The 15,912-nt window shown below is 37.9% G+C and overlaps 1 protein-coding gene across 1 annotated transcript in view; it reads left to right on the plus strand.

The window, feature by feature from the left end:
* Positions 1-15,912, plus strand: part of FREM2 (FRAS1 related extracellular matrix 2) — a 165,789-nt gene that overhangs the window by 118,433 nt on the left and 31,444 nt on the right. The window contains exons 7-13 of the mRNA XM_055317329.1: positions 4,408-4,557; positions 6,479-6,688; positions 8,109-8,306; positions 9,096-9,260; positions 9,801-9,983; positions 13,345-13,475; positions 15,236-15,394. Coding sequence (XP_055173304.1) covers positions 4,408-4,557; positions 6,479-6,688; positions 8,109-8,306; positions 9,096-9,260; positions 9,801-9,983; positions 13,345-13,475; positions 15,236-15,394 — 1,196 coding nt within the window. The remainder of the gene's footprint in view (positions 1-4,407; positions 4,558-6,478; positions 6,689-8,108; positions 8,307-9,095; positions 9,261-9,800; positions 9,984-13,344; positions 13,476-15,235; positions 15,395-15,912) is intronic.

The following is a 15,912-nucleotide window of genomic DNA, read 5'->3' on the forward strand; positions in this document are numbered from 1 at the left end:
GATTTGGGGATCCCTGGGTGGCACAGCAGTTTAGTGCCTGCCTTTGGCCCAGGGTGCTATCCTGGAGACCCAGGATCGAATCCCATGTCGGGCTCCCGGTGCATGGAGCCTGCTTCTCCCTCTGCCTATGTCTCTGCCTCTCTCTCTCTCTCTCTCTCTCTGTGTGTGTGTGTGTGACTATCATAAATAATTAAAAAAAAGATTTTTAAAAAATAAAAATGTATTGATTTATTTGAGAGGGAGAGACCAACAGAGAGGGGGGAGAGGCAGAGGGAGAGGGAGAGAGGATGAGAGAGAGAGAATCTCAAGCAGATTCCTCACTGAGTGAGGAGCCAGAGGTTGGCTTGATTCTATGACCCTGAGATGATGACTTGAGCTGAAATTAAGAGTTGGACACTTAACAGACTGAGCCTCAGGTGCCCCAAAATTATACTCTTCTAACTCACCCACCACAAAGATGTATTTATTCATTTGTCCTGCAAACAAATAATCCTATTGTATTAATGTTCATTCATTCTGCAATATCAATTGAGCACCTACTGCCATGTATTCATTACATTAAGCATTGGAGAAACACCAGTGAATAAAGGAGGCTTAATTCCTCTCCTTAGAAAACTCGGAGACCCCACCTGTGGAGAGAGTGGGGGCTTTGATGGGGAAGACAGGGTGCTTCCCAGCACAAGTAGCTTCTAGACAGAAGTCTGGAAGGAGCAAGGGTTATCCCCGTGAGGAGGAGGAGGAAAAGAGTGTGGAAAACTACAGGGGTGGTATAGCAAAGATTAGAAGTGACACAGTTAAGACATTCAAGACACTAGACTACTGAGTAAAAGGGGGCCTAAAATGAGACTTAGTGAGACCAGAGGCTCTGATGTATTGCATATCATGTTAAGGAATTTGTGAACAATCTAAGAACAGTGAGGAACACTGGCAGGTTTTCTGTAGCTGGATTACCATGATGAAGTTTGCTTTGAGGAATGACCTTTTTAGTTAAGAGCGTGGTTGAGTGGCTGTTGGGGGAATTAAAATGGCAAGTGTACTGGCTGAATCTAGGGAAGTGGCACTTGTGAGCCCAAGAGAAACCAGGAGTGGGCAGTGGAGGGGACTCTACTGACACTGTTTGGAAGAAGTTTGTGTGGAAGCCTCACAGGGTTGAGTAGGCTGCTTAGTTATCTAGGTCCAGAACTCAGAAGAGAGACCTGAGTTGGAAATAATTTAGGGAGGTTTCTTTGTATTCTTTTCAGCACTAAACCAAAAGACAGCATGAAATCTTGTATTTCATTCTGTTCTTAGCCAACATGTTAGAACCACAAAGCTTGCTTGACTGATGGTCTGTGGACATGTGAGTAAATAAGATTTGGCTCCAGATAGCAATTACTACTGGCACCTACTTCTTTCATCTCATGAGACACAATGTAATTGTAAACATCAATCTAGACACCACAGACTTAGAAAAAAAAAGTTTACTTTCTCCCCGTGGGGAAACTCAAGTTATTTTCCCTTTGTCTTTGTTGCTGGTGTGTGTCTTATGTGGCAGGCCAAGCCTCCTCATCAATCACATTTATAACAAACAGACACAATCCCATCCTGGCTGTTGGTGGTGAAAGTATCCCCAACCCTGAAAAGTGTGTTAATTTTTTTAAGTTAAATTCTTTACAAGCATGTTACTGTTTAATGAGCTAACATAGACTTGTCTGTAGTCAATACCTTCATCTGTGCCCTTTACCCCAAAGTGTAACACCGCCAAGGATAGGAGAATACTTGAACTTCCCTTATATCTCTCATGCTATTTCACTAAGCTAAATTAAAGCCTCCCCTACATTGCTCTCGTGCACACTATTTGGATATGACGTATCTTTCTTCCGCAGAGGGAATAAACGTACATTCTGGAGTATCATTAATGGGCCCTGGAATGGCAAGGAATAACTGTTTTATATTTTGTGGAGAAGGCCATGGAATTCGTGGCTTTATTAGAGTCTTCTCTCATTCCAGGTAGTATCAGCCACTGTCAGTTTTCTCCACTAAGACGATGGGCTTACACAGCACAGTGCCTATTTGAGATCAGATTACAGAATAAATAGGCTTTTTCTAAAGTACTTGAAGTTGTACTGTGAGTCTTTACAAAACTAATAGACAATGGTCCACAGTTAACTTTTTAAGAGAAACCAAGCTCCTAGACAAAACAAACAAACATGTTCTAGAAGAGAAGGGAGATAAAATCTTCTCATAAATTATAGCAATTTCCCACAACAAGCAATTCTTTTGGATTCTGCGTAGGTATTCTTTTTTTATAAATATGTATTTTTTAATTTTTATTTATTTATGATAGTCACAGAGAGAGAGAGAGAGAGAGAGAGGCAGAGACACAGGCAGAGGGAGAAGCAGGCTCCATGCACCAGGAGCCCGACGTGGGATTCGATCCCGGGTCTCCAGGATCGCGCCCTGGGCCAAAGGCAGGCCGCTAAACCGCTGCGCCACCCAGGGATCCCCCCATTTGGTGCTTAACAGCCATATTCCCTTATGTGTCTTAACCTATCCCATTATTACTACATATCTGTGAGGAGGAGGGAGACCAGAAGATGGGAGGTGCTGTTATTATAGAGGTGCCCCCCTCACCTCATTTCATGGCTCTGTCCCGTAATTCAGAAACCTAATATGTATGATGCTATGGTTTGCCGCAATGTGAAGAGATAGAGATCACCTTGGGTATCAATGAGCTAGCCTGCATAATAATGTTAAAAGCCTTTGAAAAAACATAAAGTTGTGCCTGGTTTGGGGATCTGGTCAGAATAAGCATTTCTAAAGTTCTGTCTTCACCTCTGCAACCTATTTAGGTGTGAGAAATGTAAGGAATTTATTGGCTTGTATTTGAGGTCTACCTAACTAAGGTTAATAAGCTAACACCTCCATCTGTACACACACACTCACTTGCCCTCACACCATCCAAGTTGAAAGGATAAGAAAGGGGTGAGATATGCCCTGCCAGATTCATCACCCTGTGAACCAAAATATGCAGACAAAAATTTCAAGATTGGCTTTGTATGATTCAAGAGTTCAGAGGAACTACATGCTTTTTATTATGCTCCCCTGCCCATGAAAAAACAAAGAAAATGTAACTATTTAGTTTTAATAAAGGTAATTTGTTTGGACAGAAAAATAAAGAATTTATTTATGCCCAATTTAAACAGTGCACAGAATGAACTTGCCTTTGGTTATAAGCCATGATTGTAGGGTTTTGCTTGATTTTTGTGTGTTTAGTAATTCAGTTGGATACTCTGAAACATGATGGTCATCTCTTTAAGGGTGTTGTGTTTTAAGAGCAGTGCTGAACTATATGACCTTTGAGACTCAGTCCTTTTGAGTCTTGTGAAACCAGACACAGATGACTAAAACCTCTCAATTCAAAGAGCTATTATTCTGTGTCTACACTCAAATTAACTTATCTTTGTCAAAGTTTGGTTATAAAATAAGCTCACAGTGGGTAAAAGTATACTCTTAGTATTATTTCTACACTTTCTTATGGGCTGTAAGTATTTCAAAGTGAGTTTTTTAAATAAGTAAGCTCATAAATTATCACTGAGTGTCCACCGTTATTCAACTAACTGCTACCCCTCAGACTTTTACAAGGTAAACTGTCAGTCACGGGTAGAATCAGAGTGATAATAATTAGGTCAATTCATCACCAGTACAGGAGAAAAATACAGAGTCTCCAAAGCATGTGTCCTACCTTAATGACCTAAGTCACATTGTTTTCTTACATGTTTAAGACAAATCCCTTGGTATGAGCCTATTTCTCTAGGGGAACCTCAGTTGGTATAGGGCACCCTAGAACTCTACAGGTAACCTGCAATCATGTCCAGGTCTCTTTAAAGTCTTCAGGACTGGTAATCATACATGTTTAGTCTAGTTATGCCAATAGGTGCTAATTGTGCAGTGATTATCATAGATCCTGATACACTGGATTAAGGCCAAATGTAACGGATGAGAAGATGTCATAATGTAGGATGAGGGCTCAGTAAAAGACAATACAATGAGCAGTCTTACCAAACTTAAAACATTTCAGCCTGTGTGTTTTGCTTCATTTGGGGGTCATTTAACCAGCTAAACTTAACAGGAAGTACATTTAGAGTTCCTTGTAGTCCCGCACATGGAGAACAGAGTAACTAAATCCTCAGTATGAGAATGTTCCAGTAGGCACTTAGCCATAAGTATTTTTGGTTTTCAGCAGAGGCCTTTTGACCTGAAAATCGTATAAATCTACAGATTAAAGAGATGTTATCTTCTGAAAGGAGAAAATACGATATAAGGGAGTCAGTAAAATGAAACTAACTCTTCTCTGGAATTTCGTCCATTGGGCTTGATTTGGAAAAAAAAAAATTAACCTCAAGCACACTGTTTCATTTCTAACAGAACCTGTCTTCTACTTTGGTGATGTCGAGTACCTGGTGGACGAGAGTGCCGGCTATGTGGAATTGCGGGTGTGGAGAACAGGCACTGACCTGTCCAGGTCTTCCAGTGTCACCGTGAGGTCTCGGAAAACAGATCCTCCCTCTGCTGATGGTGAGCAGTTTCCTACAGCAGCTCTTTTGATTGTTCTCTAGGGTTCAACTCAGAGAACACAAAATACTTCAAAACTAAAATACTTCGCTCCTATTAAAGCATTCTGGATAAATGGAAATTTTTCTGAAATTGTTATCATATTGTCGGTAAGTCTAGACTGTATTTATTACTGTGAGAAAACACAGTTAAAAGCCACAAATCAGGGCAGCCTGGGTGGCTTAACACCTGCCTTCGGCCCAGGGCCCGATCCTGGAGACCCAGGATCGAGTCCCACATCGGGCTCCCTGCATGGAGCCTGCTTCTCCCTCTGCCTGTGTCTCTGCCTCTCTCTTTCTCTCTCTCCCTGTGTTTCTCATGAGTAAATAAATAAAATCTTTAAAAAAAAAAATAAAAGCCACAAATCAGAGGCTGCATTGCAGACATGATGACTCTAAATTCTATTGCCCTTATTTGCATGAATTGGTTCTGTACACTTGGTAAACCTACCATAGAATATTATGGCATTGGTGTGCACAAGAATGATCATGCTGGCCACCACCCACAGAAACCAAATGACATGTAAGTATCATGTACATGCATCTCCAATTTGGTTTCCTCCTCATTTTAACCAAATGTCCCCATAAATGCTTTAGATCCAAAGACTTTTCCACACTTCATTATATAAGTAATGAATATGTGCTTATATAGGTGATATATAGGTGATATGTGCTTACCTTTTATTCTGGAATTTACATCTCCAAAGAGTTGATCATAAAGTATAGGGTAAGCACAGGATTAGAAATTTCCTTTTTATTCCTTCTAAATTGCCAACAACACATACTCTTTCTCACATGCACACATATGCACATGCATGTGCATCATACGCATATCACACACTTACCACACAAAGCCAGTAGGGGCCAAACCATTTTACAAGCCAAGCTTAAGTTTTAACCTTTTTAATGTAGTTGAACCAGCAAAATGTTTTGAATGTAGTAAATGTCCAAGAAGTATTTGATTCACTGAATTAGTTATTTTTTAAGAAAAAATTCAAATCAGAAGAAGAGAGAGGTGAGAATAAAGATGAAGAAACAGAGGACAAGAAAAATACAAGAAAAACTACAAGGAGATTCAGATAGAAATTTTAAAAGAGGAGTTAAGGGCAGATACACTCTTAGTCGTGTATTCAGAAGTTAAGAGAATATATATAAAGTGAGCGTTAGAAGAACATAAGTTATGAAAACAAAGAAGCAATAATATCAAACCCTCATCGCCCATTCCCAGTCTTTATGAATGTAGTGCCTAAAGATTGATGGACACTTTTGTTTGTAACTAGTTTAGACATAAATAGAGGTGTCAACACTAGGTTTGTGCCCCAAGGTCTGAAAAAGTCAGCCAAAAATCAAATAGGTCTTTGAGAATAAAGGATTTCTCTGCCTCAGGTTAGTGTGGGTGGAGTATGTGGGACAAAAGCTTATATCTGAAATGTGTTGCTTTAACCAACAAGAGGCAAACATACATTGAAGTAGGATATTCTCTTGTAGACTTGGAAAATAAATACAGATGTTTAACTGATGTTAACAAAATTTAAATGTATATATTTCCTAGGTAATTTGTGATAATCATGTATATGATTATTTCATACCTGATTTTTATTAGCTCCACTTAAGAATTCCAAAATAAAAATAGAGGGGTTATATAACGAAAGCTAAAATAATTCGCTAGGCCTAAATAAAATGAAGTTCAGAACCTGACCTTTGTTCTATTGTCTCAAAAACCGATATGATACTAGTCCTTTGCATTTCATTAATGTATTCTTCTGTAATGTTATGCTGGTCTACAGATATTTTTTAAAGAATCATAAATAGATCTACATAATTTTTGTCTCATAATTTTAATTTCGTCCGTCCCCAATGGAATAATTCTTCTGTTACGCATATAGCTGGAACAGATTATGTGGGAATCAGTCGGAATTTAGATTTTGCACCTGGAGTCAACATGCAGACTGTTCGTGTTATCATCCTGGATGATCTTGGGCAACCAGTGCTGGAGGGAATTGAGAAATTTGAACTGGTGCTTCGTATGCCTATGAACGCTGCCCTCGGCGAGCCCAGCAAAGCCACGGTTTCCATAAATGATTCTGTCTCTGACTGTGAGTGCTTATTAATTTACAATGATGAGTAAAATGATAGGCTGGAGTTCATATACACCTTAAGAAAAATGATGAACTTGGATTTATATACCTGTATACGTTTGTCAGGGCTGCCATAACAAAGTACTATAGACTCAGAAATTTCTCATCTGACGGTTCTGGAGGCTAGAAGTCCAATATCAGGGTGTCGGCAGATTGGTTCCTTCTGAGGACTGTGTGGGAAGGATCCCCTCCATGCCTCTCATTGGGCTTGTACATACCCATCTTGTTCCTAATGTGTCTTTACATCTCCTACGTGTGCCACTGTGTCTAAATTTCCCCTATTTATAAAGACAGCAGTTATATTAAATTAGAGCCCATTCTAATGACCTCATTTTTACTTCATTACCTCTACAAAGACCAGAGCCTCAAACAAGGTCACATTTTCAGCTTGTAAGGGTTAGGACTTTAACCTGTGAATTTAGAGGTAATGCAATTCAGTTCATAGCAATATCCTGTCTGTGTCTTTGCTGTTTCTTCTGATCATTTTGATAAAATCAGGCAGTCTCAGAAGAAAACTTTTATTTTTCCTCTTACATTAAAAAAAAAAAAGTGAGATTGTCATCAATATCTTGATTGTGTTGCCTTGCCATAGATGGGTAGAGCCACGTGTAATGGTCTTTTTCTACTTCTCAACACAAGTCTATCATCTTCTTACATCCAGACACTCTTGAAGTTTCCCTGAGAAGGTGCCAAAAACATAGTTTAAAGACAAGCAGCTGCTGGCCACGTGGTAGAGCTCTCTGACACATCCTCACAAAGGAATTCTGAATAATTTTAACTATGATGATCTTGACATTGCTTGGAAGAGTGTGACCTATTGTTAATGAGACCTATATTTAATTCATCCATCATCAATATCACCTAAAATATATACATAATGTTCATTATCAGAAACATTTTATATATGCATTAATATTATGTATATAATACTATATCCATTGTCATCTTTATATAATATATGTATAATACTATATCCATTATCAACTTTTCTAACATGGTCTATGGTTGTAGTGTGTGCACAATATTAAGCGTTACTTGGAAATAATTCAGAAATTTCAGAAATTCTGAAAAGCTCATGATTAAGCAACATATGATAGATATGGATATCTTAAAGTCTCTGGTTTTATCTACTTTTTAGCATTTCACTGCATCTGCCTACTCCATGAAATAGAGCAGAATTTCACAGATAAGAAAATCAAAACAATTTATTGAAATGATTTCCTTAAGGCCAAAGTATTGTCAAGAGACTGGGTAGAAACTGGAATCCAGTGCTCACTTCTGTTTCGTTATTATTTCTGCTAAACCATGCTTTCTGAAAGCCATTTTCCTTAAGAAAATTTCTGTTCATCTTGATCCACGCGTTCATTTGTTTTTGCAGTGCCTAAGATGCAGTTCAAAGAACGAGTATATACTGGCAATGAAAACGATGGGCAGATAGTTGCAATGATCCACAGGAGTGGAGACATTCACTATAGGTCTTCAGTGAGATGCTACACACGACAGGGGTCCGCACAGGTGATGACGGACTTTGAGGAACGTCCAAACATTGATAGCTCTGTCATCCTGTTCCTCCCTGGTAAGGTGGAGCTTGACATTTTTATTTGGAATTTGAGGAAGCCATGTTTTTGATTAGAAATATGTATCAGGAAAATGTATGTTCTTGACTTCAACATGCTTATGACATGGCTTTCTCTGTACTGTAAGATAATAAGGGGAAGTGGATTGTAACAGATTGCATCAGTGTCTTTTTGGTTTATCATTTTACAAATTAGTTTCCAGCGATGTGCTGTATTGTTTATTCAAAAGGTATTCGGTGGTACAGCGAATGTGTACATTTTGCAATGCTGGGAAATAGTGTTCGAATGAGAGAAATGAAAGGAAATAGGCATGACAATTTTAATGTGAATTTAGAGCCTTAAAATGTTTGATCACTTTGATCCAGTAATTGTACTAGAAACTAATCCCTGTGTGAAATTAACTCTGATCATCCTGTACAAGGCTGCTAAGTTTTGGTCTCTGATCATAATGCTAGAGATTCATACATAAAATTGGTATTTACTCTTTATTACTTGTTTTCTAAGATGAGTGGCAAAACTTAAAAACAGACATTAAAGAAATTTCCCGTACAAATAGGGGCTCTCAATGCATATGTTCAAACGGTTAGCCATTATTCAGTAAATACTTATTGAAGCTTATTACTTGACAGATACTATCTTTTGCCCTATCAGTAGAGCAGGAAAAAGGCAACATTCTTGTCCTTGTGGTGTTTATATTCTGGTAGCTCATATATCCTTCTGGGCCGGGGATGTGATTGGAATGTGATGGTGGGATGGATATAACAGACATGCTGTCATCATTGCTCCAGGTGAGACTGAAAAGCCTTGTGTCCTTGAGCTGATGGATGACAAACTCTATGAAGAGGTAGAGGAACTCCGCCTGGTTCTTGGAACCCCACGTAGCAACTCCCCCTTTGGGGCTGCAGTTGGGGAACAAAATGAAACTCTGATAAGGATCCAAGATGATGCTGATAGTAAGGAGTTATTTCTTGTCCTCACTTGTAAATTAGGAATTGAAATCCATCTATGTTAACGTTTTAAGTGGCTCAGAAAATAACCCTCTTTTTCAGACTAGGGTTTTCAAGCAATTGAGAAATAGGAAAAATAGACTAAGACCAACAGGAAACCAAATAAACGATTAAAATTGAAAGTTTATGTTGGAGAATATGCTTTACATCTACTGGTAAACCCCAAATGTTCATACCTTCTGTAGAGTAGAGGTAGCCCTGGGCCAGCAGTTTTTCCCTCCTCTCCCACTCCCAGGGGCCCGCTCCCATAAGACTCATGGCACATAGAGGCTGCCCAGAGTACATGCTCCCTGAGGCTGGTTAAATCCCAAGGAAGGAACACTTGGGTTTCTCCTAACCCATTCACCAATGATGATGAGTGAGGGGACAGAGAGAAGCCAGGAGTGTAATACTAATTAAGCTCTCTTCATACAGAACGAAACATTAGAAATGAAGAAAAAACATTTCCTTTACATTTTAATTTGTCCATATTTCCCACAATTTTAGAGACTGTTATTAAATTTGGAGAAACCAGATTTAGCGTGAGTGAACCCAAGGAACCAGGACAGTCAGTGGTTGTAAAAATTCCAGTGATTCGCCAAGGAGATACTTCAAAGGTTTCAATTGTGAGAGTCCACACCAAGGATGGCTCAGCCACTTCTGGAGAAGACTATCACCCTGTGTCAGAAGGTATGGGGGTTCCCAGGGTCTGCTCCCAGGTGGGTGGTGCTCCCACTATGTATTGGCACTGGCAGCCTTGAGAAAAAGAAGGAAAATATCCAAGTGAAATAAAAATAGTCATACTCCTTTACATTAATTTCAAGTTCCTTCAGAAAAACAAAGGCAATAGACTTTACTTCCAGAATTTCCCTTTTTGATTTACAAGGCTTATGTGTGAGCACTTAGGAAAATTTTGAATAGACTAGATAACTTTATATTCTGAATGTATTCTTACTTTTAATAGGTTTTACCTTCATTATGGTAATTAAATTCTAAAATCTATTCTAGAATATTCTGGTACACTGAAAATATTCAGGATAGCTGAGATATTTTTTCAGTTTATAGAACACCGATGATCTAAAACTTTAAGCTACAAAATTTTGTGTTAATGGAGGGCAATAAAAGGTTGGTTAATGGAGGGCCAACCAAAGAGATCATGAATTTTCCAGGCCTTAGGATTTCGTTTTGGGTGTTTTCATCTATCCTCCTCTTCTTTCAAAGTTTTGAACCATTTCAGTATTTATTTTTTATGAATAATAAATACAAATCAGTTCTTTCTATGAATTATTTGTTGACAGAATAGATGTAAATTGATGTGCAAAGTTAAGTTTATAAATTATGTAGAGTTCTACTTATCCACTTTGTTTCTAGTTTCCCACCTTTAACTACCTGTTGGTAGTTCTTGATCCTAGAACTTCAGGCATTCATCTTGATCTGCTAACTTGTGAAAAAAAAGTTTAGAAAGTGACGAATAGGTTTTACTAAGTCAGGAATAAAGTTGATGAGACAATAGAAAAAAAGAACATCTTCTACAAAGGAGCTTATTTTCTTTGCATATATGGTAACAGTTGGACAACAGTAGAGCTTCAGAGCTATCCTCAGATTATTCTCACTGCAGAGAAGGATAACATTCGAAATAAATCACCTACAACCCAAAAGGAGAGGGAAAAAAAACAATTAGCCACTAAATTACAAAAACCTAGTCTTCCTATAATGAGCAGGAACAGGTTTTACATTAAGGAAACATCTTCTAAAGATGGACAATATGACCTTTAAGAGAAGATGTTTTTCTTAGAAACAAAATAATTCTTTTTGCTCAAGCATAAATAAAAGATACTTCTGTAGCAAATTGTCCAATGATGTCAGAACAAGGTTAAATGACAGTAAATCAGCTTGTGTCTCTTAACCCATAAATGTAAGCATGCTGTTTATAGTACTTATGATAAAAAAATTTAATCTCTTCTGACCCATATTCTGATTCCTCCCTTATGGTCAAAACTGAGGTCAGTTCCTTACAAATAAATAGAAATAATGAAGATAAAAAAGAAACTAGAAATATTTTTTGTGCTAAAAATATCTAAAATGACAGATAAAGGACTAAAGTAATTGAAGAAACTTAACTATCAACTAGCATGTGTACTGTAAGAAAGCAATAATTTAAACATATCAGGGGTTCCTCGGTGGCTCTGTCCATTGAGCATCAGACTCAATGAGTGAAATATGAGGGGGAACTGACATGATGGGAATATTACTGAATCAGAAAGCCCATTCCCTGCTGAGAAAAGCCTGTACTGTCATGACCAGCAGACTTTAGCCAGGCAGGAACATGCAAAAGAACTTTAAAAAATCTGTATTTTCCTCTGAAACCCTCAGATATTTTTCATTTTAAAAATTAATCTTCTTTGTTTTTATTTGTTTTTAATTTTTTTAAAGAGAGAGTGTGCTCAAATGGAAAGGAGACAGAGAGAGAGAGAGAGGCAGAGAGAGAATGTTAAGCAGACTCTACGCCCCGTGCAGAGCACGGGGCTCAATCTCAAAACCCTGAGATCATGACCTGAGCCAAAATCAAGAGTTGGATACTTCACTGACCAAGCCACCCAGGCGCCCCTAGAAATTAATTTTCTAATGAAATGTAATACAAGTCAGACCGAACACATTGGTGAGCCAGCAATAATCACCTATCTTCATCCTCTGACACAAGAACCCTAAATTCTTTCTCAGAGTATGAGAAATCTAAGACTAATACTAAGACTAAGACCAACAGCATGCTAAGGCTAATGTAGAAAATGGCTATATCTAGAAACAGAACTCACTTTAAAGAGGAATCTGGATGACTAACTAAAAAAAAAATCTTTTTCATAATTGACAATAAAAAAAATAGAAGTAGCAAAAGAAAGACACATTGAAGACACATTGTCTTCTGCCACATTTTAAAGAATTTATAATTTAGAATTATAATGATTGAACTTCAGTTGCATCAGAAACAGCATCTGCTATATTCTCTAGTTGGAATAATTATGCATTATATTTTTTTTATTTTTCTTCTGAGCCAGTTTCTCAAAAGGTATAGTAAAACCAACAAAATAGTTTATCCAAGTCTTATAGTATTGGGTAGCTGCTGACTCTTGAGTTCAATAAAATCATTGAATTTTTAATATTTTAAGACTTTTTAAATGAATAATTTATTTGATATTTTTTAAAAATTTTTATTTATTTATCCATGAGAGGCAGAGACATAGGCAGAGGGAGAAGCAAGCTCCCTGCAGGGAGCCCGATGTGGGGATGTGGGACTCGATCCCAGGACCTGAGGATCACAGCCTGAGGTGAAGGCAGATGCTCAACCACTGAGCCACCCAGATGTCCCTGAAATGAATCATTTAAAAAAAGGATTCTTATAATTGAGTTTAATTTTCATGACAATGTAGCAAATATTTTAGTGAGGAGGGACAGGATTAAGGGAAGCATACCTGTTGACATTTACCAAAAAAAGTTTCTGCATTTCCAAGATGAACATCAACAACAGAAAAAGTCTTTTGAAAACATAATTTGATCTAATATTAAAAAGCTCAGCAGTCTTATATCCACCTTCTATTATCCATATATACACTTGCATGTGCCATTCACATTCACACTTAATATCTGCCACTGTAGTCACTTGTGTCCTGTCATTTCAGAAATTCTGGAAACAAGAGGCCAGTTTATCTGGTTATGCCTCGTATTAGCATGATTAATCTTCTGTTCCACAACTCAGTGTTTTTTCAGGCTGTGAGTCAACAAATGAATTTAGTAGTTTCTGATTAGAACCTTCTTTGGATGAGATGCAATAGAATGGAAAATATTTGGGTGCAAAACATACAGCAGAAAAGAAGTGATATTTTTCAAACTCATGATTCCATTTTATTCACACACACACACACACACACGCATGCACAAATATACTGAGACACAGCATACAATGTTTTCCTCATTGTGAGTCACTGTCAAGAAAACTTGAGACAAACTTCACATATTCACATGTAAAAGTCTCAAATCTGTGACTTTGCATTTGTAGAAATTGAATTTAAGGAGGGAGAAACCCAGCATATTGTTAACATTGAAGTAATCTTCGATGGGATCAGAGAGATGAGAGAGGCCTTCACTGTCCACCTAAAACCCGATGAGAACATGGTGGCAGAGACGCAGGTAAGTAACAGAACATGGATATGAATTCAGAGCCAGCATTTTAATCGGGGAAAGTGGGTCTGAGCATCACATCATGTACAATAGACTAATGCGGTTTTGTGCAAGCCTTTCATAAAGGAGATGTGCATAATCCCTTTATCACCTCATAAATAGTGTTCCTATTACTTTTTCTCTGAAAAATCACATGTCTAGAAACTCAGAGACTAGAGCCAGTGAGCCCCATGTCAGCCCACTCAGCCTTCCCATTTCAGTCGGCAACTGCTGAGTTTGAGACTCACTTCCAGAGAGAGAGCATCATCTCAGCACAAAGATGAGACTATGAATTCAGGGTTGCTGCTCATTAAAACATACATTTTCATCCACGACACAGTTTGCTAACCCTCACAATTCCCACTGCTAGTCCTAGTTTTATCAACTTGCTGCCCAGAGCCTCAGTGACCAGAATGTTATGATCCTAATACTGATGTTCTGTGCTTATTAAATTCATAGTTTCACCAACCAGATTTTCTTCAAGGTAAACATTTTTCCACAGAATTTTGAACTTTAAACCTCAAATAGTTTTTAAAACTAAATAATTGTAGACACAGACCGATGTTGATAAGCCCATACTTAAATTTATTTCTTTTATTGTTTTACTATTAGTAGGAGATCAAATTGGGAAGATTGTTTCCTCCTAAGTATTTCTTATCATTTTGTAATCCTTACTACTTGATGGTATTTCTGCTACTGTGCCTTACTTTTTTTTAAGTTATATTTTAAAATAAATAAATAAATAAATAAATAAATAAATAAATAAATAATCAAGAAATATGGGCAGAAAATTTTTCCCACATATATTTTTTGTAAGTCTTGATCCCATTAAAAGTTATTCTTTTAGTGTTACTTTTATGGAGCACTCTATTAAGCTCTTTGGGATGAAAGGAACAGAGATTCATTGAAGTCTCTTCAGGTGATAGCTTCTTTTACAAATGCTGGTAGGTAGAGATTTGCAACCTATGATATGTAAGATATTGGAAGGTTTTTCAGGAGCGAAGACAAATATATCAGCAAGGTGTCCTGGCAGCTTACCAGTACATGTTTCCAGATTCCTCTCTTGCCTGTGACTGTGTCTCACTCTGCCCGGATTTCAGGCTACACTTCTGGTCTCTGCTCATTTATTTTTAAAATTTTTATCTAAATTCAATGTAGTTAACATATAATGTATTGTTGATCTCAGGAATAGAAGCTAGTGATTCATCAGTTGCATATAACAGCCAGTGCTCTTCACATCCAGTGCCCTCCTTAATGGTCTTAGCTCATTTAAAGCCTCGATATTCGCCAGCATCCATGTCAGCATGACTATGCTATCACATGACCCCTAGGATCTGCTTTTCCTCAGCCTGCTTCTCAGCTTTCTTCCCCCTGCCAACTAACTGGTTTTTTTTTCGTGGATCTTTCATGTCATAACCCAAGACAGATTTAGTTACAATCATCCCAATTTGCAGAAAAAATTAGAACCCAAATACTTCATGGGCTACTGGTCAACCCAGGCTGCTCTGGGCTCATGTGCCCTCCCCCAGTGCCATAAGACATGGCCAAAGTGTCAGGGTCACCTAGAACAAACCACAAAGGACCTGTTACCCCGCTGGGGCTCTGCAAGTGATAGTTCTCATCATAATGAAGCCAGGGACTTGTCAAGCATCCTAGGTATCATACTGTACAAATGATACTCCTTGAGCCAAGTATTTTGATAATCACACATAATTATCTTTTCCTTGTAGGTCACCAAAGCCATTGTGTATATAGAAGAAATGAACAGCATGGCAGAAGTCACTTTCCCATCTGTCCCTCAGATTGTGTCATTACTGATGTATGATGACACTTCCAGAGCTAAAGATAGTGCAGGACCTGTGTCTGGCTATCCTGTTGTCTGTATTACAGTGAGTAGGAAATTGACAAATTTGAGAAAAACTGTTAAATAGCTATTTAAAATAATTATAGATGTTAACCAATATAGTATTGGCTTTGCCATGAAGAAAAAAAGTGGGACTACTTTGAGGTATAAGCTGTGAACGATAGGAAAATATAACATTAATCAAATAAAGCTCCCATTTTTCTTCCTTATCCAACAAACAAATAACAAAGGTTATCCAATCCAACAAATAAACAAAGGTTTATTAACTGATGCATACACAGTGTGTTATCTTGTGTTATCTCAGGGTCTGCTATTGATAGAAAAATAAATAAGGGTTGAACTCTGTACTCAAGGAACTTAAAAATAAGGAAGAGAAAAATATGCAGGAGTCAGTCACTCTACCAGAGGGCAAGAGTGATCATTACCATGAGAATGTCACAAACCAGCTAGAGCTGCAGCTCCATGTGTGAGGAGAGGCTTGGGGTGGTTATGTGGTGTTTTAACAGTTTATGGTAAGAGACAAGGGGAGGCTGTTCCAGGATG

This window comes from Nyctereutes procyonoides, unplaced genomic scaffold, assembly GCF_905146905.1.
Source record: "Nyctereutes procyonoides isolate TBG_1078 unplaced genomic scaffold, NYPRO_anot_genome, whole genome shotgun sequence".
Classification (NCBI taxonomy): domain Eukaryota; kingdom Metazoa; phylum Chordata; class Mammalia; order Carnivora; family Canidae; genus Nyctereutes; species Nyctereutes procyonoides.